Source organism: Tyto alba, unplaced genomic scaffold, assembly GCF_018691265.1.
Source record: "Tyto alba isolate M040663 unplaced genomic scaffold, T.alba_DEE_v4.0 Super-Scaffold_39, whole genome shotgun sequence".
NCBI lineage: Eukaryota > Metazoa > Chordata > Aves > Strigiformes > Tytonidae > Tyto > Tyto alba.
The window spans coordinates 5,241,655-5,265,851 of NW_024881314.1; the positions used below are offsets into that span (position 1 = coordinate 5,241,655).

The 24,197-nt window shown below is 38.3% G+C and overlaps 1 protein-coding gene across 1 annotated transcript in view; it reads right to left on the reverse strand.

Moving 5' to 3' along the window:
- ANKFN1 (ankyrin repeat and fibronectin type III domain containing 1) overlaps positions 1-24,197 on the reverse strand; it is a 63,116-nt gene that overhangs the window by 18,356 nt on the left and 20,563 nt on the right. Inside the window, exons 5-10 of the mRNA XM_033002593.2 lie at positions 16,437-16,534; positions 14,839-14,929; positions 10,939-11,046; positions 3,533-3,632; positions 2,230-2,362; positions 1,524-1,640 (exon numbers count right to left, since the gene is read on the reverse strand). Coding sequence (XP_032858484.2) covers positions 1,524-1,640; positions 2,230-2,362; positions 3,533-3,632; positions 10,939-11,046; positions 14,839-14,929; positions 16,437-16,534 — 647 coding nt within the window. The remainder of the gene's footprint in view (positions 1-1,523; positions 1,641-2,229; positions 2,363-3,532; positions 3,633-10,938; positions 11,047-14,838; positions 14,930-16,436; positions 16,535-24,197) is intronic.

Sequence of the window (24,197 nt, forward strand, 5' to 3'; positions counted from 1 at the left end):
AGATATAGTTAAAACTTTCTCTAGTGACAGCTCAGAGGACTGACAAACAGCTGCTGCTTAACACAGGTGGTCCTCCAATAAAGGTCCAGCAGACTGGCATTCCATATATTTCGGGATACTTTGGGGAAATCAGTCAAGACAGGTGGTTGCCCAGGAAGGCTACTCTCCTGTACAGCATGCTTTGCCAAAAGATGTAAAAAGCCCCACATGGATATTCTTAATAATGGCCACAAAGTATCTGGCTTTCATAGCTGCTATAAAACCTAGCTTATTGCATTGACTGGCAATAACAAGAAGGATGGCTAATACGAGCCGCGCAATATGAAGATCTTCATTAATTCCATGACCATACCATGGATTTTTCTGGGAAGCTGTGGTGACTTCATTCTAACAAAAGGTAGGAGAAAATGAGGCTTGGGTATACTTTTTTTCTGCAAGAATCTTGCACACATATTTTTGAAAATGTATCTTCTCACAGAAGTAAATAGTTTATGAAAATGTCTGCCTTCCAGCTAGAGATGTTGTCACAAAACCCATTCTTCCAAAGCTTTACAATAAACGTCAAAACATTCTGCTGGAGAAAGTGTAATTACTATTTGCATAGCAAATAGTGGACCGAGAAATGGAAGGATTAAGTGAACTGTTCAGTACCACTCAGACTGTATCTGTAGCACAGTTGCAATGGAACAATCTTGAGTCACTCCTACGCCTTAACAAAATGATACAAATAGTGCATGTAGTGCTGCTGTGCTCACCACTGTGCTGAGGGGTCAGCGCAAGATCTATGCACCACTTAATCTCTTTTAGTCTCTGTTTTTAAGGGTCTAAATAGGTCTCTGACTGGTTCTCTGCACAAAGGTACATTTTACCTTAAAAAATTTGGCAGCTCAATTGAGAACTTGATGAAAGATTGATTTTTATTTCCGTGCTGACAATCCACAAAAGCATAGCCATCCTGCTTGTCAAACAGTGCCGTTCTGCCCTAGAAACTGTACTTGAGCGGTTTGTAAGCCATGGGTGAATCAAGAGTGTTGTTTTGGCAGCTTCAGCAGCCCACTTGTCCTTCCTGTGGGGGACAGAAGCTACCTACTGCTGCAGGTTCCCATGTAGCACAAAGGAGTGCTAAATCTTACCCAGAGTTTAAATGCTTTATTACTATATTAATAATGAATAGGCCTTCTAAGAGGCTTTTGAGCAGCAAATGTTAGGATTATAACTCCTGAATTCCCAATTTGCAAACCCACAGGCTTATCTGTGGTCACTATTTACTGGTTCATGTCTGTTTGTTTCTTTGTCTGCCACTATCGCTTCTTTCCTTTCTTTTTCCTGTTCTTTACTTTTAATGTAACTCCTTCATTCCAGCTGGCAAGAGAGGCTCAGTGGCTCATTTCACTGTATATGATAATGCTACTCCAAAGAAGAGGCCGGTGGGGAGTGGTGAACCATAGGACAGCTGGCAGTACTATTCCTTAGAGATCAGAAAGTCACTAAGTTAATAGCTAGAAATATGCAGTGCAACCAACCTGTAACTGTGCTGCTGCTGAAAGCATCTTTTGCCTGGCTTGAAGTGCTGTTGATGAGGACACGGATATAGACATATTCTGCCTTAGCCATCTGATATCATCCCACATGCAAGACAACTGCAAAAATATATCCAGTTCAATCAGGTTTTGTTCTCAGCATTTACAAAAGCAGAAATGAAACTAAAAACCTTGGAAAAATCAGTAGATATTGCTCATTTTGAGTTTCTGCAGATAGCAATGAGTTGCCTAGATAAACATGAAACAGATACCAAACCAGACATAGAAGTTTTTCTGTAAACAACATGCACCTACTTCAATTGCTTTTTGGACTATTGTGTAAAATTGATTTACTGTTCTTTCAGGTATAAAAAGTAGTGCTAAGATATCTTGAATGATGGCATAACCATAATACCAACATTAAAAATTCTAGCTATTTCTTTAGGCTCTTCCTCTAAATGTTCATAAAACCTTTATGTACCCAAGTAGCAATCACTTATGTAGGATCATACAATTAAAGAGTTAATTGTACCACTGTCAGTGGCGCAGCCAGAATTTAACCCACATAAATGGTTTTCATTTTAACATGAGTGAAAGTACTTCATCATTTAGCTTTTTAATGACATGGTTTCTTATATTCAGAATGATAAGCTATGCATTGCTAGCAATGAATTTGTAGAAGCAATATACAAAATTAGGCTCCCATTACCTTTGTGAACCACAGGAAATCCTGCATAACTGAACTACAGTGAGAGTCATCAATTTCCACAATTGGGATTTGATCTTCATTGGTTACTAATAAATTGTCTTTGTAAAAAAATATAACAGATAAGTAGAGTCCCCTAAAGAAAGAAGGAAACATTGTCAAGCACCTTTTGTGTCTATTCACATTGATGCCAAATTTTAGACAAAGAATCATAGATGTTAAGTTTTGAGGAGACAAACTGAATCATCTAGTCATAACTTCTGTGTTACATAGATCATGCAGCTTCAGCCAGTGAATTCTGAAGAATATTTGGGAAGCTTATCACTTTAGATTATGTGAGACTACAGGAATTTAAGAAATTATGAATCTGTGTGAGCCGCTGACATCAGTTTTAGTAAGAATTTTGCCAGCGTAAACAGTACACAACAGAGGCTTTATGTGCTTCAAAATCAGAAATTTTACTAAAACTTTTTATCATTAATGGGCTTAGTTCTGCCCTCATTTACTTCAGAGCAAATCTGAAGTAACCCAATTGAAATCAGGTGGGTTATTATGGATTTACATTAGTGTAATTGAGTGTAATTTGGCCAGAATATCTGCAAAACTGTTTATAGAGATCTTTCCTTTCGATATTTACCCTTGCAATTAGTTACATACGTTAAGTAGTTGCCTTAGGGAGTTTAAAGACTCTGGAGAGCTCTTCTGAAAGAATCAAACTCTTATCAAAACACAAAGAAGAAAAAGCAAACTGAGCACTCCTGGCAATGAAAGAAGAAATAATTCAGCATAAGAAACTTCCATTTGCTAAAACAATTTATCAAGGCTGAGGGTTGTTTGGGTCACACTGGGTTGTAAACCTAGCTAAAGATGCTAGAGAATTCTAGATGTGCTGCTTGTTGCCAATGGGCTATTGAAACATGTTATCTGAGCTCTGCATTTTATGTTATGAATGAAATAAATACCATGGTTTCATTACTGAGCAGTAACAGAGGCAGTACTTCCAAAATACCTCAGTAACTGCACTTTGTGTTTGCACAGAATATTTCACTTGTTACAATTCAAATATATTTCCAGCAGTGACAATGAAAAGATTCTACTGATTTCAGCAGGAACAGGAGCATTATTTTCTTGTCAGCTGCACCAGTTGTACATGTGTATGATTTTATCAGCTTTGTTCTGATTGATTGCTGTGTCATTGGTAGTGGAATCTTCACATATATTTCTAGAGGTGCTTTTCACTACTGCATAAGAGCAGCAACTGCTAGCTAAAACTCAGAATGTTTGGGAGATAAAATAAATGACAAACCGTTTCAGAGTCTTCACAAACTTGTTCGATGAATGGAAAAGGTGCTTCAGGCTTCTGGAAACTGACTGCTTGCGACCAGCATTCTGTAATTTAGAACTCTCTAAAATGGAAAATAAAAAGCAAACTAAACCCAGCACTTACATTTCAGTTAATATCTCATAAAGAACTTTTGTCTCTTGAACCACAATACTAAATTTCAGTCAGTGCCCACTATACCTTTCAGAAGACAACATTTAGAAATATCCTCAAATACAATCTTTTGCTTATATTTTAATTTTCTCAGTGATATGCAGCAGCAAACCATTTCCTTACTTGCAGCAAAGTCAGACTTGGTAAAAATGTTTTGCTTCTAGTCAAAGTACATCTTGAACCAGGACTACATAATCTTAATGTTCAGAATGGAAACGAATTTTGCAAGTGGTGTCAAAAACCCAAGAAGAGATTTGAATGATGAGTCAACGTTTTAGGTTGTTGTAATTCCTCAGTTTCTGTCCCTATATAGCTTAAACTGCTAAGAACTGAATAATTGGTGCCCTGGCAATTACTAACATCACAGCATCACCAGTAAAAGCTTTAAGAAAACAACTGGGTTGATCCTCGTCTTTCTCTGTATGACATTAAATGCAAATGCTTTTGTTTGTTTGTTTGTTTTCCACCTCACAACAATTTCCACTCACCTGTATTGCTTCAGAACTCTCACAGTTACATTTGTTCCCTAGTAATCTGGAATCCAATGAAGAGGTGTTTAACTCATTTGGTTACTTCATGTCAAAGCTGAGACCTGCTGTGTGCCTGCAAGGATCTCTTGACCAGCTCTCAACAGAAGAATTTAATAAAATCACATATTCGCCCAATACTCTAGAAAATGTGGTTAAATTTTTATACATTGTATTATTTTTCATTTTAATGAATTTGACTTAATGTCTTTCTTTCTCTCATGTATGGCCTGAGTTTGTTTGTAAGCCAAAGAAAAATCTTCCAGTGGGAACTGAAAGTCACAAGCTCTGTGAAACAGCTGTGTCCACCTGTGTACCTGTAAGCAGACTTCAGAGGGTATGCCAATAGATGGCAGTCAGGAACACGGAGGATTGTATAATGTATAATGTATTGTCAGTTGTCGTTGTCCACATATGGCATTTAGAAGGAATGAGCTGGGTTTAGGGTTTTTTTCATTGTCTTTTGAGATGTCCCTCCTGTTTAATACTGTTGTAAGAGAAAGGGCAGAAACATTTAATTTACAAGGAGAATTAAATATTACAATAGTTACTGGGTTCTGAAAGGAAAGACGAAAAGAAAGATGTAACTGTGAAACTACATCTCAGTTTTCCAGGATCTGACTGTTTATTTGGATGAAGTATGGATACCCATCCAGAGTGAGACGTGAAACATTTTGAGGGACATCCTTCTCCAGTGGGGAAAAAATATGACTCATAAAGAATTATTTGCTGAAAGCTGCTAATCAATCTGCTTAGTTGTTTTCAGAGTAACATATTTCCCACTTACCTCCAGTGCAGAATAGGAGGTGTCTATCTGTGTCTCCCTAGTGAGTTCTAAGTTTGAACATTTAAAGAACATCTAAATTTGCTATTGTCAAAACCCCATCTGTGGAAGTGCTCAACATATTTTTAAATGATGAATAAATTTGCACCATAATTTGCACATTGAAAGCCACAGAAAGAAGACACATTGTTAGCAATAATTACCACTCTGCCGAACAGCAAGTACAAAGAGAACAAGGTTCTACTGGAGGTAAAATCACATAGTTCAGATGTATGAGACTTATTAGATCATCAAATCCATTGTCATTCCAATACAAACTTGTTCTCCATGGCATATTCTCCAATGTGCTGTTCAGTTTAGTTTTAACAGACTCATCCAAATCCATGGCTACTCCTTTGATGCAACTGATCTTTGTTTTCTTTTCCTTTAAAAAAAATAATTTGTTTTTCTATTCATATCTCCTCAGATAATTTTTATTCTACTGTGAACTTTTTCAATATATCACAGTAATGTAAACCAAATGCTACATGAAAACTCCTGTCTTACTGCTTCCTTCTTCCAAGGTTAAGACCAATTTAGGAATATAAATTTCATTCTAATTATGCAACTTTTATTTTCTTCTATATTAAGGATGGAGAGAATGGAAGAGGAAATTGCTGAAGGCAAAACAACATAATTCTGTTTAAAACACTCAGAGACCGCAGCATTAAAATAAGAGGGCACATTACAAGTGAAATATATGTTACTCAGCTTTTCAGTGGTTTGGGTTTAGTCCACAGCTTTGCAAAAGCCAACAGCAAAAGAAATAATGTAAAACTAGATGGAGACTGTAAACTCTCCTACATTGCTATTTGCTTTTGTTTTACAGTGTAGTGTGTCTAGAAGCCAAAAACCATGGAGTTGATATTAGAGAATAATTTGGATCCACAGGAAATGGAACTTTGTTACTTAATTAACTTACCAATAACATAGAGTAACAGTTATAGAAGAGCACCAGTAGCAACAAAATAAATTTATGTTAATAAATGATACAGCAATAGAGCTGTGAGCTCTTTTAATAGCAGCTCAGAAGTGAACAAATAGTGGCTGAAACTAGAGAATTTCCAGTGATATGATTTAGATCAGAAGTATTCAAACCTGGATTGAAATAGGCAATTAACTACAAAGGTATATTTACTACATGAGCAGTTTTTCTCTTCTCAGGTTGGATATATAAATGTTTCTTCGCAGTTCACTTAAATACAACAGTTTCTTAAAAGCAATACAAGACCGTTATGGAAGAATAAGAACAACGTTGCATACTCAGGCTGCTAGTATGCATCTGGGGTCTCTGCTCTAGAGGAATGTCTGTTATGCCATGCCATTTCTCTGAGGAGGAAGATCATCTGGAATTCTTTGACCAATCACTAGACAAGTGGGTGCCTCTCCTCGAGTGGGGCAGATGTGAAGTAAATGGAATTACCTCAGTGCAAAATTATCTGAGATCTAAGCCCCACAAATCAGACAGTCTGTGGAGCAGCTAGATATCATTTAGGGTGACCCTGAATAAGGAAGCAAATTAGCACAAGATGAGCTACATCCCACTGAAGTCTTAGTGGAGGGCATAAAATAGGATTTTCACTAATTATGCAACCTTACGAAAATAAATCAGATAGCTGGAAACTTCCAGACAAATTCAAACTCAGTTTAAAGGTACGCATTTTTAGCAGTGCAGACAACTGACACTGTGATAATGTGCATGAGACATAAGTCCACGCAGAATTTAAAGGCATAAGTATTGGCCAGATACCTCAATAGCTTGAGACCATGGTAGATTCTGTATTACCTCACCTGAAGGTGGGATGTTTTGCAAAAGAAAATTCTGTATCTTATGAAGAAGCTATTGGCATGACAGTCATATTACTGGGTGGTATATTTTGGATTACATAGTCAGGCTCAACAGCTGAAACTGTAACTTCTTAAATTCCCTACCTGAACTTCTCAGTCTATGGATTGTTTGTCAAGCTTGTTTTTGTATATTCTCGCAAATAATTACAATCTAAACATTTTAAACACCCTGTGGAATCAGAGATCCTTGTCTTTGTTAAATGCAATAAAACTATGCGCTCTGTGAATCAAATTACAATTAGAATATTTTTATTTCACCTCTGACTTGTCTAGTAAAATACATTTCAGCTGAATTTCAGAAAGAAAATATCTGGTAAGCATTTCACTGAAGAGTTGGGTTCCTTTCTTAATGAAGCATCACACAATTACTTAATCCACTCAGAATTGTTTAGAAAGAATGATCTACAAGAAAAAAATACTTAAATAATACATTTGAAGTGTTGCCAGGACACACAATTGTAGTAACTCAGTTATGATAGTCTGTAGCATGGTATTATGAAGACAAATGGATGACTGTTGTTTGTAATCATCAGGGTTTTCCAGAAGATTAAACATATGAAAGCAAAGCTTCCTAAGTAATTCCCTAGGAGATTTCATCATATCACAGAGCAGGTTCAAAAGCAACAGCTGATCTAATTCCAAAAGCTCTTAAACTCACTGTACATTCCAGTGTATTCTTCCTGGTATTTTTGTAAGCTTGTTTTCTTCAGCTTCTGCAATGCAAAGCTTAGGGCAAAAAGCAGGCTGTAGAGCAAAGCCTGAATGAGCAGACTTGGGCAAGAGATTTGCCTGGAATCTGGGCTATTTAACCCTCACAGCTCACGCTGGAGCACTGTCACACAGCCCTGCTCTTCTAGCTCATCTGTATTCTCAGGCTTTTTGCCTATGTTATCCAAATAATCTCAGACTGTTTAGATCAATTACCTTCAGTTTTTTCCACCTCCTTTGCACTCATCCTCCACTCTCCTTCATCCAGCTTGAGCTGCATGAGTGTGATATCCCACAGAGGAATCACTTAGTGAAAAGCCAAGGTGCCAGGACCCCAGTGAGGCCTGTCTCTGTCTTCACCTAGCTTTAATTCATGCAGAGTTTCAGTCTGCTCTCATGTGTAAACCACAGAAAATCAGTGGTAGTAAGCAAATTCAAGGATACTCTACAAACAATGTCCAGCTATTTACTGACATCACTAAAGCAAATGAGGAAAACAGAGGTCACAATATTAATGTATAATCAAAGAAGAGCAAACCTCATGAAGTGCAACAAGGCCAAGTGCAAGACCCTGCACATGGGTCTGGGCAATCCCAAACACAAATACAGGCATGGCGAGGATTGGATTGAGAGCAGCTCTGCAGAGGACGACTTGGGGGTGTTAGCTGCCAGGAAGCTCAACATGACCTGGCAATGTGCACTCACAGCACAGAAAGCCAACTGTGCCCTGGGCTGCATCAAGAGAAGTGTGGCCAGCAGGTTGAGGGAGGGGATTGTCCCCCTCTACTCCTCTCTTGTGACACCCCACCTGCAGTACTGTGTTCAGCTCTGCAGCCCCCAGCATAAGAAAGATATGGACTTGTTGGAGTGGGTCGAGAGGATGCCATGAAGATGATTGGAGGGGGGCTGGAGCACTTCTCTTAGACAACAGGCTGAGAGAGTTGGGGTTGTTCAGCCTGGAGAGGAAGAGGATCCAAGGAGACCTGACGTGGCCTTCCAGTGCTTAAAGGGGGCTACAGGGAAGATGGGGGGAACTCTTTATCAGAGGTGTGGGGATAGGATGAGGGGTAATGGCTTTAAACTGAAAGAGGGTTGATTTAGATTAGATCTAAAGAAGAAATTCTTTACTGTTCAGGTGGTGAGGCGCTGGCCCAGGGTGCCCAGAGCAGCTGTGGCTGCCCCCTCCCTGGAAGGGTTCAAGGCCAGGTTGGACGGGGCTGGGAGCACCCTGGGCTGGGGGAAGGGGGCCCTGCCCGGGGCAGGGGGGTTGGCACTAGATGATCTTTAAGGTCCCAACTCATCCTATGATTCTATGATGCTATTAGAGAAGCATGATAAAGAATGCATAAATGCCTGGGGACATCCTCAGTTTATGTATAACAGCATATCCATGCTGACATCTATCTGTGTCAGTTGAATCATGCTAATTTACATTAAGAATCTATCTCAGACCTCTGTATTACATGAAGTGAAAGCCATTATTTGGGCTTTTCAGTCATATACAATAGCTTATCTCAGATCCTTGATCAAACTCCTCAGAGTTCACTGAGGTGGATAAATACTAGAATCAAATTTCAGAGTCAAAGTGATGTCATAATTCTTACTTTTTCTGTAAACTCTTTGTCTTGATTGTTTACCAAATTACTGAAATACATGGGATTGACATCAGCCATGTATTTAAGGCAAGTTCCAAAGGCTCCCCTATTATGTTACAATCCTGATTTATCCAAAATATGCTACTGTGTAATGCTAGCATTACAAGCAATTATGAGGTTTTTTTATTTGGTTGGAGGCAAGGATGTTGCTCAAGCTGACTCCACAGTATCATACTGCCACATGTAAAATCCCACATCCTCTCTCAGACATGCAAGAAAATGTTCTGATCTAAACAGATTTTCTACATTGGTTGTATTTATTATTTAAGGAAAAGGAGTTAGGAAATCAACAGAGTTGTCTGTGCTTTGCTTTGAGACTGGGGTTGATTTCTTGAGCAGTGGAATTTTGTAAGAACCAGGTACTCATGTCAGATTCTCAAAAGGAGGGATTTTCTGCATGTTGTTTATAACTGCTTCTGTTCTGGGCTGGTATGTCAGTAAAACAATTTATACTAAGAATATTTTCAGATGTTCCATCACTTATTCCCTGTTGACTAGGAAGGTGCCCTGAAAGATGTGAGATATGCACTAGCTTCAGAAAGGAAAAACTGTACCATGCAAGAAAGACTAATAGCATGAAAAAGCTATGTAAGAGATAGAATACATCATCTGTATTTTCAGTACCATGACCACCTGCAAGTGATAATCCTTGTATGAATTTTAATTAGAGAAACAACATTTTCTTGCAATATCTCCTTTCCCTTTCCAAGCAACATAGCTGAATAGTTTAAGTTGCTATGGTTACAATGGGTTGTGGCAGACTGTGGATCATCGTGATAGTGACATATTTGCACATTTGCATCTTTTAGTTTCAGCCACATGATTTTAGCCCTAAGTATTTCTATGATTTTAAATCAATTGATGCAGCTTGACATAACAGTCATACTAGGTGAAGAAAAATAAAAACTTCATGGTAGTTCAAGTTTTCAGTTTAAAACAAGTTCCTTTGCAATGAAGAATTATTCCAGTTAGAAGTTTATTTTACGAAAATAAATAGTACTTTTCAACAACTCATATAGAACAGGAGTTTTTATATATGCTTCAAAAAGAATGCCAAGCTGTTGCCTTGGCTCATGAGCTATTAAAGGCACAGTCTGTTTCTCATGAATGAAGAGCAAAGAGCTGGCTGAGATTTGAATTCTCTCCTAGTTTTGATCCATTCTATTTGAAAATGTAGCAGTCTTATCTTCCCACTGCATTTTGCAAGTATTTTTCATTATAGATTGGCACAACATCCACTAGAGTACTTAGTGTCTTCCATTTGGAGGCAGCCAAATCCTCTCTTTTGATCCAAAACAGTTAACTCTCTAAAGTATTTCTTTATATGAAAAAATAAAAGAGAGATCCTTGAAACATTTTAGTGGGATTCTGTATGAAACTAATTTGTAGGAAAAAACAAATCAATAGGTGTGTAGGGTACAGAGGGAGAAAGGGTGTGTCTGTGCTTTTGTGCATTCTAGTTTTCAGATGTTTTCATCCAACTAATTTCAAGGGTTAAGAGCAAGATAGTGTGCTAAAGTGATTCCAGATGGGCCAATATTAATATCTTTCTTTTCCTGATGAATGAGAAGGTATGACCTAGTTAGAAAACTGCTAAAATTACAGGCGCCACAGAGGCTTCAGCTGGTGCCCTACCACATAGATATTTATCCTTACCTCTGCAATTATAATGCTGATGAGCTGCTCGAACCTGCTGAAGGAGACGTTCCAGGGCCTCAGTGTGTCCCCTGTGCCGAGGTTCTCTTCCACTGCAGTCTTTCCAGTCTATTGAACAAAGGAAATAAACAGAAATGAAACACAAAGGAGCAGGAGAAGGTTTTAAAATATTTTCTTGCCTCTGGTACTTGGCTTTAGAGAAGTTTTACATCTGTGCATGCAGGAAAAATGGCAGTTGTTTTAAAGTCTGCTGTTGTTACTACTGCAATAGTTTCCTTTGCCTTGTGCCAGCTAGGTAATTAATCATAATGATTATTAGCAATCAGCTGCTAGAAGCTCCTGTAGTGAGTGACTAGACAATGGCTATTTCTTTTCAGTACATAAATGGCCTCTGTTGCTGTAGTGTCAGAGCTGCTCTTAGCCTGTACTGCACTGACACTCAGTACCTCACTCAGTACTACTGCTCCTTCTGCGTTTTGTTGGGACACCAGGAGGCTAAATGACTGTCCTACAGTTATATAGGAAACGGATTGCAAAGCAGGGAATCAAAGTCTTCCTACATCCAGAACTAGATCTGTAGCCAGAGGAACATGCTCTGAGTAAAATCACATCTGAAAATCTGCTCCCATCAGAGACCTGAACAAACACTGGCAGTTCCTGCCCTAGAGCCTACGGTCTGCTCAGCACTGCACTCGTGAGGCAAGAAGCTGCGGTTTCTGTCCCACATACCTTCAACCTACAAAAGACTTTGTTTTCAATCATTTGCTGCTAGCTGCAATCTCAGTCTTGATTTTAAATACAAGCAATCTCATCACAAATAGGAGGATGAAGCTGTGTATATCAGAGTGGAGCTTTTTAATTCCAGACTTGACTGTTTTCATACTTTCATTATAATGAGAAAAAAGTATTGCACCAGTTTCCTGACTCAAAACAATGGTGAATTAAAGTATTAAGAGAGCTGTCTGCAAGGGAGGCATGCTTCCATCTTGCTGGCACAGGGGCCATGTATGTATTCACAGCCACCAACAAACAGTTTGCTCACTCACTAAATATACAGATCTAGTTTCTAGTGCAAGTTTGGAGTCAAGCATTCCTTCCAATAGGCTCACTATGCCAGGGATATAAATATGTATTTGCTGCCATTTAGTATAGCAGCTAGAATAAGCTCCATGAAAGGGTGGAAAGAGAAGACGTTTGCTATCCTGATAGCCTGTGGGCAGTTGGAACAGCTGCAGAGAGGCTGTCCTGCATGTCATATGCAATTGCAGAGATCAAGGGCCAGCTGCATTTATAGCTCTGTGTGGCCAGTTCTTAGATCTCCTGTGAGCAGCCAAGAAGAACCAACTGGAACTCACCAAACTCAAAGTGCTTTGGTGTCATCAAACTGGTAGTTTTGAACCACCTCATGATTTCCCTATTCCAGTGGTTTCCAAAATGTTTGAGCCACCAGATTGCTGACTACCTTAAAAATGTCATGGAAATTAGACCAGCGTCGCTCATTGTCCATCACTCACACACTGATGAATGGCTTAGAAATGTTACTGTCTACTGTGATTCCACAGACCGGCTGCACAACACTGGCTACCACTTTCCAGGCTGCTACTGTGTATGTGGGAGAAAGAGGAGGACAGTAGCAAGCATTCACTGTCATGTTACATGGATGCATCTCCAAAGATGTCACTAACCTTTGATGCTCTGGGATTGGAATGGATCAGGATTAAACCCTGAAGCTTTCATTTCCCTTGCATGTTCTTCTGGCTGCCATTACAGACAACTTTGTATAGTATTAATGTATTCACACTTAATTTTTAGCTTAGGGCCATATTTTGTTATGCAACACTGGTATAATTTCAGGTTGCTGCCTTCTTGCCAAGCACAAATCTGCTAGTTTTCAAAACCAGTGGTGAAGGCAGTCACATGGATAAAGAAGTTTTGCCCCTAGTAACTGCAGTGGTAGACAGCATCTTGTTTCTCAAGCTAAAATTCTGATGTTAGTATTAGTTAAAGAAATAATTTACATTTAAGATCTGATGGTCTCACTTGCTGAAAAGCTTAAGCATGTGTCATTAAGAATACTTAAGGAAAATATCACATTCTTGCCAGCTATCTGTATACAGTGAGCTGAGTCTGCCTAATGCTTCTGTGTTCATCAACAAAGAAAACATACATATGTATGTGAAGAAACATTTCTCTTTGCCATCAATTCACAAAAAACCCCATATATATCAAGTGATGCTCCTTCTATCCTACAGGGAAATCCAAAAGGCTCATTTTGTTCCCTTGGCTACCTTTCAGAGAGACACCCCCACAGTGATTGTCCCAGGCCCTTCAGTAGTACTCCCATGGATGGTGCTGCTCTCCCTGGGTGAAGCAGGGACTTCACTGAGTCCTGAGCAGCTGCACATGACAACATGGCCCTAACGCCAGCAACTCTAAGACTTTCTGCTGCTTTAAAGCCCAGAATCCCTGAGACACTAAACATGGGAAATGAACTTAATTCTCTGCATAGTTTTTGTGATGATCCACTGAAATCTGAAGGAAAAGTTCCCTTACATCCCAAAGTTTTGGAACTGTCACATACTGTCAGATTTCAGAAGGTTAATAACAGTGGGCAAGAAATGAGACAGGGAAGACAGTGCGATATGCTCAAAGCAAATGTTTATATTGCACAAAGCTACAGTGGTAAATGCCACCTAGCTTGCCAGGACTGCCCTGTTCTTTGCGGATATTAAGCTGAATAACTAGCAGCTACTGTAAAAGAATCTGTTTATCCACTGATGTAAATTTTTGGTTTGTGGGGCCAAATCCTGTGAAGTTATACCTCGTTGTAGCCAGCGTAATTGCATGTCACTAAATTACTCAAAACAAGTCTGTAGTAGTGAGTTATCCACATAGTTAAGACTAGAATTTTGTCCCATGACTGTAGCACATTTTTGTTCTCAAGCAGAATATTTATTTACCCTAGTTCTGGTTTTATTCTGGGGTAAACGAGCAAAATTTAAACAAAATGGGATAATGGTACTGCAAGAGCCTCCTTTATCCAACTCTCTCCATTATGACTACTGAGAGTAGGTACAGCTTGCTTTATTTTTCTCACATTAGGATGCAAGGTTAATAATTTGTTACATTAGCCTAATAAAAACAAGTGCTAATGCAATAAAATGAAAAATCCCACTTTACTGCATTATCAATACAAGGGAAGCTGTGATATGCTGAGCCAGTTTGGCAGTGAACACTGAGTGTGGAAAAGCAACTAACAATACAATGTGATTATAATAGATTAAAAATGACAAATGAAAAATTAGTCCTAACGGAGTCTGAGAAAACCTGTCATAAGTTTGAAAAGGAAGAAAGGCTTTTGGACATATCTGGAACACTTTAGTACTTATGGACTAGTTCCTATCAACATGTGTGTTCACACTAGAGCATTTTACATACATAATGCTATAAGAATGGTTCAGTGAATGGGATCTACATCTGCTACAAGGCAAAATACAAAATTATGTATGATACATGTAAGTGTTTTGGTTCTAGCAGTTCAGATTCAGGTTTTGATCGATTCATGTGCTGACAAATGAGGCTTCATATAGAAGAACTCTATTAAGAGAAAAAAAAGTCAAAATATTTCTCCTTTTTCTTAAGTGTTAGTGACTAGATGACAATGTTCTGTTAAAGGACGGGAGAAGAATAAAAGATAAGACAAATATACATATATGATTATTTTGCCTATTTCTTGGGGGTGGAAGGAGTGATATTTATTTATTTATTTCACTCCTAGATGACATGGCAATTAAATCACAAGCTCCGGAATATCTGTCTTTTTATGTTCTTTGAAGAGGGAGAAATTCTTACAAAGCAACATCATTAATCAAACTAGGAGGGTAGACAAATTCAACCTACTTGAAGGAGAGGCATATTCAGGAGTAGGTTTGCGTGGAGGTCCCCATCCTCTCATGTTGTATGCTGAAACATGGACATAATATCTCTGGCCCTGCAAATGAAAACAACTGTAGTCAAAACTATCACTTGACTCAAAATCTTGCTTGTAATAACTGGAAAGCAGTCCCTCCCAAAGACGTTTTCTTTGAAAGAATTAAATAGCTTTCAGTGGCTTCAACTGATGCACCATGACAGATTGAAACATAGCACAAAGATTTCAGGATAGGTGATCTGCTGAGGCTTAACAGAACACACCAATTCCTACTGACAAACTTCAGTCTCTTCTACCAAAGCCAAACCCTGGGGACTCTTACAATCAGACTTTGGGAATAGGGAGTCCCCTTTATTGTTGTATTTAACAGTCTCTCTACCAGCACAGCAACGGAAAAAACTTCATTTGACTGCCACTGAAATGAGACTTTTATCACAGATGTTGATGCATAGATCTAGGCTGATGGAGAGCACTTTGGAAACTAATGTTTAATTTAAATATGTTATATACTTTGGAGAGTATAGACAAACTCACAGTAAGCACTGTTCTTAACATGTGCCTATGGAAATGACTGTGCAAGCTTGCTTGATTTTAACTTAAGACCAGTTACTCTGTTTTGCTGTTAGAAAATGAGAAACAGAGTAAATACATATTGTGGCTCGGCTCCCTGGTAGATGGTGTGCTTCAAATCAAAGATTTATTCAGATAAAAGGCTAGAAAAAACCAGTATTTTTTTTCTGTTCCATGCAGAGTGTTTTATATTGAGCCCATTGATTACTCTCTAAATTTAATTCTCTCGTTTTGCATGCCTGTGTTTCGGGGCACTGGCCAAGGGTCACATGCACACCTCCCCTACTATAACTTTGTAGGCCCGATTAAGTGTGCAGTGAATTCAGTGGAAAGGTTCCAGCTCAGTGGATGATGGTTTGGGCCCCTCTGTCAATGTTTCCAGTGGAAATAGTTGTATTTTATGCAAGCTTTATTTTTATCAAGTATTTTGTGAATCAAAATTTGCTTGCACAAATGGTCCTGAATGGCCTGTAGGAAAAAGTCTTTCAGACACATGGTCAAAATTATTCTGCTTAAGAATACATATGAATATTCACCAGTTTTCTCCATTGCTGACACTGTTCTTATCAGTGTAAAACATTTATACAAAAATAAATAACAAAAATGAAAATGATTGTCAACAATGTGTGTGTTCCTGGAAGAAGTAGAAGAGAAAGAAGTGTAATTTTAGCTATTGGTCATCAGTGAGGACTAGATCTTTCACAGGGTTTTGATCTGCACTAAGATTGTCCTCTGATCCAGAAAACAGTAACTTTCACTCCAGTCCTTTCTGATCTCCTCTAAGCATGACAACTTATAAAACAGTTCATGCTGTCTATTCCTTTGTGACTTTTGGATTATGGATGCCAGACATATGATGCTGAATGACTAAAAATTATTGCTAGAGTAAAGACACTCTACAGTTATTACCAATAGGCATGGATGCAAATCATCAGTGTCTTTGTATCACTGGGGCAGCAGGGGACATCAAGATCTAAATGAGCCATTTGGCACTTACTGTTCTGAGACCTGTGATGGTGCACCTCAAAGACTGAAGATTATCCATAATTATTTCACCAACCAGAGGAGAAAAGTCTTCTGAAGAGCTCCATTCCACTAGGAAACAAATAGCAGGAGAAAATAAAATCAAATACCAGTCCAAGGAAAGAAATCAAAGTACTTGAATCTCTCACAGGCTGACTTTTCTCCTAGCAGTTTCCCATTCCATGTGGGTACTAAAAGTCATGTTTAACAACAATGTTTAGCAAAACTTCACACAAAAATTCTATCTCTGCATATGAGAGAGTAAAGCAAAATATTGCTCAAAAGCTTTTCATGAAAGAATGCTTAAAAATACACTGCAATACAAATTACATTCAGTCAACATTTGCTCTCATTTAAACAGTTTCCTTTTAAAGAAAGAGAAGTAGTAGAAAAGAGTAGGTAGGAAATTTGGACCTGCTAATGCCATTTGTCAGTTTATACATCCAAACCAACAAAGAGTACTGTTTTACAATTGGATCTGAATAGGTAGACATGGGTAGAGAGTCCTTTTGGCTCCACAGGTCCACAAAACTCTCATCACCAGGCCTTGGCTAATTCGTATAGAAATATCCTCCTCAGAATGGATCTGACACCCACTAGAGTCTCTTCATTGGTTTCAGTGGGTTCTGGCTCTCTTTTCCAAGCCTGATGCTGCTGTGGTCACTGAAACTACAGAGCTCCATATGGACCCATTATGTTGCATCCACTTTTGAAGTGAATTACATGGCGCTGGGCTGATACATCCCTCCCAACCCATCCTGCAGCCTAAATTACAACGAGTACCTTCACCAAAGTGCTCCCATCAACTTGTACGGATGACTCATATTCCTGCCTAAGCGGGTTATGAAATTAGTAGTCCTGCTGTCAGTACTCTTCTTAGTACTAGCAAAAATGAATGTGCATGTAAAGTAGTATCAAATAGATCATGAAAAACTACTAGATGATTTTAAAAAAAGAATATATGCAAGTGGGGAACTGATGGCTACAGGTAGGAAGACAGACTGTTTTTCTTAAATTAGACTTTATTAATGACAGGTACCATGATTAAAGTTAAGGTTAATCCCAGAGTCATACCTCTGGGATTTAGTAGCTTGTACTTTCAGACTCAAACTTCCAGGAAAACCTATCAAAAACATTCTGAAATTAATCTCTTGAATTATTCTACTGTAGACAAGGGAGAATCCCATCAATTTTGTGGATTTACACCAAGGTAGAGAATTCAACCCAAAGCTTCCCCTTTAAGATTCACAAAATAGTGTATAGGTACGTTATCTGCATATTTATTAGTGTCGGAGTCAGTAATTTAGAATGGATCAGAGGGTGTAGGTATTTTAATTTCAGCATGTGGAATTTTCATCTTCTGTCTGTGTCATACTGGTATGTTCACATTAAAAGAAAGAGGCTTCACAGAATTTTTTGCTCAGCATATACGTTTAACTGCCAACACATTTTTCTAAAATAGCCAAGTATCAGTAACACAACTCATTTTTCCTTTCTCTACTAATTGCTCCTTTTCTGTGATTGCAGTTTGTGAATGCACAGCATGTTCTGCAAAATTTTTGTATTTGCAAGGATATCAGTTTTGTGTATTGTCTTTGAACTTGTTCAGTGTATATTTTTCTAGTTTTTCATGGTCTTTAAATACCCAATTACTGCCACTTTTAGTGGAAGCTCTCTCTATATATTAGTATGAAAATGTAAAGACTGTTATGGTAAACCTTGACTTTCAGGGTTTGTAACTCCACTGCATTAAATCATTGAGGACATTGTATACATGCTGCAAACTTAGACATGTCTGCTTTTGAGAAGGACAAACTGGAGAAACCCTGTTCAAACTGCTGAACATGTTATCAACAGGCTTGCAGTCTCTTCAGATACCATTTTTCTTTTCAAAGATTCTTATAAATCAAGATAGTGTCACTCAGGACACATTCTGCCAAAATATCATGTCTTCATGGAAATCCCCAGGCATGACTGAGTGTGCTTCTCAGCACGAGGGACAGTGGTAAGGTTGCACTTCAGACAGCATGAAACAAAAGCCAAGGATGAAATAAGCAGCTTTAAGCTGCTTTTGATCTTTCCAAATTTGCAGACTGAGCTGTTCTATGGACTGAAGACTGCCCAAACATAAACTGGTAGTTGAAGAGGCATATTTAAATTTGGGTAGTTTACATGAATAAACATTGCAGCCCTGTTCTTGTTGTGGGTCTCCTTCTCAACTCTTCCACGTGTATTCTGGCATTTAGAAAAGTGCTCCTAATATTTAGAGATCCTAACACATTGCCTGAAGAAGAACTACCTGCCTTAATCTAAACAAGATTGCAGTCGTACATGTTTGCAAGCATGTATACAGCAGGAACATCATGATACTAGTATTATGACTAGCAACAGCATGGCAGTTTGTTCTCAGAAATAATCAAGGACCACTGAGTTCAGAGAAAGAAGCTGAGTTACCAAGGGGAGAAAAGGCTGATACTGCCTTTAAAGCTGTCTTAGGGACAGCTGAGGAAGTGGATTTTGAAATAATAAACCACAGTTTTTCTCTGATGTTCTAGAGAAAACTGTTGCCCCAACTCATGTTAGTAAAACCCCACGTACCCCTCATCCACTTGCTGGGTGACACCGTGATCTCCCAGTCCCTTGAAGGACAACTACTCGCTAGGGAGAGTGACCGATTCTGCTAGACCTTTTACAAGGTACTGTGGAGGGATGTGTACCCCTCTGATCCCCTCAACCAGCTGAGTCTTCACGTGCTGCTAGGCTGAGACTCAGCTGTGCTTCTCATTATACAGCCAAGTAATGCCAGCATTTTGTACTTATTTTTTTAGCTTACCCTGTGGTGACTGAGACTCATGAAATTGAAAACACAGGAATATGATATTAGCTTGTGGATCAGGTTATGGTTATCATTATGATTGAGAACCCCCCTTTTAAAGGTTATTTACCTAACAACATGGTGCATACAAAGTTACTCAAAATTCATTTTTCAAATATATATATTTAAAAACCTCACATTTGGAAAAAACCCTGCCCCCCTGTTTCAATAAAAATTTCCATAACTGAAAAATAAATATATTTTGAGCAGCTGTGTTGGAATAGTGCCTTCTTTCTCCCCTTGTTTCAAAGTACTACTGAAAACATATCAACAGGATACAGTGAAACATTGCTATTTTTGACAGAATGTCATTCTCTGAGTCATGATATCTGTCATAAAGAAACTCATAACAAATTTTGGAATTTTTTGCTTACTTTTGATCTTAAATTTTTTTTCCCAATGATTTTACCGATTCAAGTGAGAGGAGGATGACACGATATGGTTTTAAGGAAATGTAAATCAACTTAAGTCATTTATCACTGAAGTTTATATCTCCTGTTATACATTGCCAGCTTTCAGCTTTCTACCATAATGGTCATTTAAAAATACTACATAATAAAATATTATACTCAGTCATTGGGTTTTAAACCTTTTAGAAGGATGTGAATACCACTCCCCCGATTTTATGAATGGGAAAATGAAGGCAAGGAGAGGTAGAGCATCTTGTTCATTCAGCAGGTCCCCAAACAACAAGGGACAAACTCCTGTGACTTGTATTACATTTATTAGGACAATGTTGCTCACACTTTCTGGCTGTGTGGGATATATATAGCTCTTTCTGGTACCAATACAAAACTATGCATCCATGGTCTTACCTTTGTGATTAACCTGGATCTAAAAATTATGTAACTTTGTGCACAAGCAACCCATCGTGAAGATTTTGATAAATCTTTGCTTACTTACTGAGAGAGAGTGCTGGGAGAGACTGTTCTGGTAGTAAACAAAAAGTATCAACCATTTGTGTAACTCTAAAGTCCTTGGGACTTTAAGAAAGAACAAAAGGCTAGCTAACCTCAGCACTTTAAAAATTGAATATAAAAATGCTGAAGTATAAAAACCTGAAGATGAAGAGGGTCCTTTATAAGAGCCCAGGAATAAGAGCTGGTCTTGTAGACTGTACCAACTGTGCTGTAAAGGACCTGAAAGCTGTTGGGTGAATTAAGGATGGAGCATGTTCCAGTCCTGTTCTGAACACGCCAAAGGGCTGCTTTGTCGTGAACGCTGAATGTCTTTGCTGTTGCGGCTTTCCATCTGACACTTCACGTTATGTCAGAGCAGGGGGGTTTTGTGTGTTTAATATATTGGTGACTATGTGTTTTAATGAAGGTGCCCTGTATTCCAGAGCTAGCAAATGCACGATGTGTTGCTGCGGTCGCCAAGATAAGTAGTAATTTTTAAATAAACAGCAGTATAAACAGTTACATAAAACTCATGTAAATTGCTGGCACATAATTTTAGACTGGCTTAAGTTATGTAACTTACTTGTGGCCAAGGTTTGTTTTTTTTTTTAATACCCAATTCATGCACTTTAATATAAAGGCAGAAGTTTATTTTCACCTGTTTCTTTTCCACTCGCTATCTTTCTGTTATACTGAGCATGCCTTAAACAGCTTATCAGAGAGATTGACAGACAGTCAAGAGACAAAGTGAAGGCACAAAACACCTCCTGACCCTACTGCAGATTCATTCAGGAAAACACCTTCTCCTGAATCAAACAGCCTGAGCCACAGTAGAATTTGTCACTTCTCTTGGCATTTGTTTTTGCTTGCACTTAAATTACTCACTGAATTGCTGAGTAGATTAATTAGAATGAGGGACGTGAGTTATGTTGCTAGGTTGATGGGTTCTACAGAATATTGTACTGAGCTGGGATTCTGGGTTTTATTCTTACATTTGCTACTGACTTGCTGTGTGACCTTGGGCAAAGCATGATGCCACTATGGCTTTTAACCCAGACTTAAGCAGCAAAGGTTCTCTCTCCTCCCTTCCTCCCCATGTCCAGGGCCTAGGCTGAAGGACACCGAGATCTTAGTTTGTGTTTCCAAGGGCCTCCAAACAAATAATTGCATTGTTCAATAGCTTCCTTTGAAATGTAAAACTGAAAGGGAGCACTAACACCAGAAACCACTTCACACCATCTTTTTCTGCCTGCTGATCTTTATGAAGTAATTTTAACAGTTTACACTCATAATATCTTAGAAGCTTGATTTAAGGATATTGAATACTGTTATTCATGTGAATAAAATCAGGATGAAAGTATCTAAACAAATATTTAGAAGTATAACACAAGTGAAAAGAATTGAACACTAGTGAAAAGCAGGAATCAGTTGGTGTAGACATCATCATCACCAGCTCAGATGGAGAACATTGTTTGCAGTATTTGGTCAGCTCCTCCTAACTGCCTTGAATTGTTCTTTCCAGTCTGATTTAAGAAAGGAACCCAATTTTTACAGATTTGGATTCAGGCTATGTTCATGCCTCTCTCATGTTTGGAAATTCTCCAAAGAATGATAGAGAAAGACAAGTCATACCAGCTGTAGGGAGTACTGACAGAGATCCCAGCATAGTGCTTCCATTAGGACAAACCAAATGTTTGGCACTGAGGAGTTTGTGTTCTTTCCCATGGATTTGTTTTTTTTGCTGAAGGGTATAATCCATCCATAAATGCACACTAACTTAGAACCTTTGGAATTGGTTGCTTTTTTCTCAATAAGACTGTAGACAGGGACAATATGATACAAGCCACAGCATTTACAAAACGGACAGGTGAACTTTTAATTTGTTTGTTTGTTTAGGGATGCTAACTGGAGCTTACTACAATGTCTAAGGCATTTAGGCATATTGCTGTGCCAACACAGGAGTTAAAACAGTGTAGTCATGGCCTGGGACTAAGATTTCTAGGTATTACTTAAATTAAAACCTGAGCTCCTAACTGTTCTAAATACTAGTGTTCATTATTTTGGGTCTTATCTATTACTTCAGTTATTTCCATAAACTTATTCAAGGCTCTTTGCACTGGGTCAGTAGAAACATCGACAAAGCTGAAGAGGAATGAAAAAGGTGGAAACAAACAGCACTGTGTCCACCTAAAGTAAATAAAGCACTGCTGTTTTAATGTGAAAGAGCTATGGGTGGGTTTAAGGACCTCTCATCAGAACAACAGTCAGAACAGTACCAGGAAGGAATACTAAGAAGAGCATTCCTAGACTATTCTAGAGACCACATCTTCATTTGAAACTTCCGTGGCTATAAATCTTCATGGTGCTTGTTTCAGAGAAATTTTTTAATAATCAAATACTTTATTTGCAGTAAAGCTTTTTCCCAAGGGGCTGTGGGTTCCTTTACCTTTTACACCTGCTAATAATAACTGATGATGTTCATTAACTTTTCTTGTGGTCCTGTTTCTGGATGTTCCTCTGACCCAGGCCAGAATACTCTATTTTATGTCTTGATGCTTATGGGAAGCATTATGGCAGCAGGCTGGGTGCCAAAGACACATCTTTGCTTGATCATGGTTTCACTAGTTCATCTTATAGAAAATATACATTATATAGATGATTTATAAGATACTATTTTTATTGCATTGTAATAAAATTCTCGCTAAGAGAAAATAAAAAAAATGACTCTTTTTTCTCAAGTATTTAATTAGTGTTTTCTAAGTACTAACAATTCTTTATCTGTTTGTAATAAGGTCAACCATTCCAGTACAAGAAAGAATCTTTTTCCTTTCTGTTAGTGAAAATGACATTTCTTACTAACATTTTGTAAATAACTAAGAAAATGTGTCATGTGGGTGCATGCTGCCATTCAATGTGGGCCAGTGGTTAAAAAGCTACAATGGATTATAATAAGAGCCAAGATTTGTGTCTCAGCCCTGCAATGACAAACATATCCCATTCTGGCTGTGGAAAGAAAAGTGGGAGAAAATACATATTAGAACTGTGAAAAGGGATTGGAGAATAAATGGGGTTCTTATGCAAAGACTTCACATCCTAGAAAGGTATAACAGGCTTGGCTCTGATTCTGCAAATTTCCACTCCCAGTGGGTATGTTATACTCATGTAACCTGTGTAACCAAAGCTGGTGGGGAAGCTTATGAAGGTAAGGACTCATTTGTGTGAAGCATGCTTGGGTTAGGCTTAGGTTCTTTCTATAACATAGTAGACGACAATCTAATTAATAATGATCAGTAGAGAAAATGCAAACAAAAAAATAATCTATCACAATGTACCAGACAAACTAGAACGTTGTACAGCACTGTTAACAAAGAAAGTAGATACAGAAATGCTATTATTTCTATTACAGAAAGTAATCAGTATAATGGGATTCCACTGCTTTTCTTCTGGTTCTCCTGTAATATATTTTTAAAGAGGGACTTAGCTGCATAGATATTAATTATATTTAAAGCTTTTATTTCTTTATAAACTAATCCCTACAGTAACTTAAAGAACTTTCACCTTTCCCTAGCACTGCAACCAGGTGTTACAGGCAAAAAGGTCTTGATTTGGAAAACTTTTACTTAATTGAATTTATTGCCAATTAACACAAAATTCTGATCACTCATTCAAAGTGAGAAGAAAGAAAACATAAACAATTAAACATTTAAGTGAACACCTTTCCAGTGCTTTTTCTACTGTCAACTTCCCTTGTCTCTACCATGGGGTTACACTCAGCAGTGGGGTTTTCCATTGCATTTAGAGCTAGCTGGGCCAGCTGTGGCCAGCACCTGGCATCTCCTGACCTCCTCCCACACCTGTAGCCCCTGGCTACTGAAACCTGCTATATGTACCCAACACAGCACTAGGGCCTGAGCCAAGTGGGTGCTCATGCATGAACTCATTGGGTGCTCAGATGCGAGTT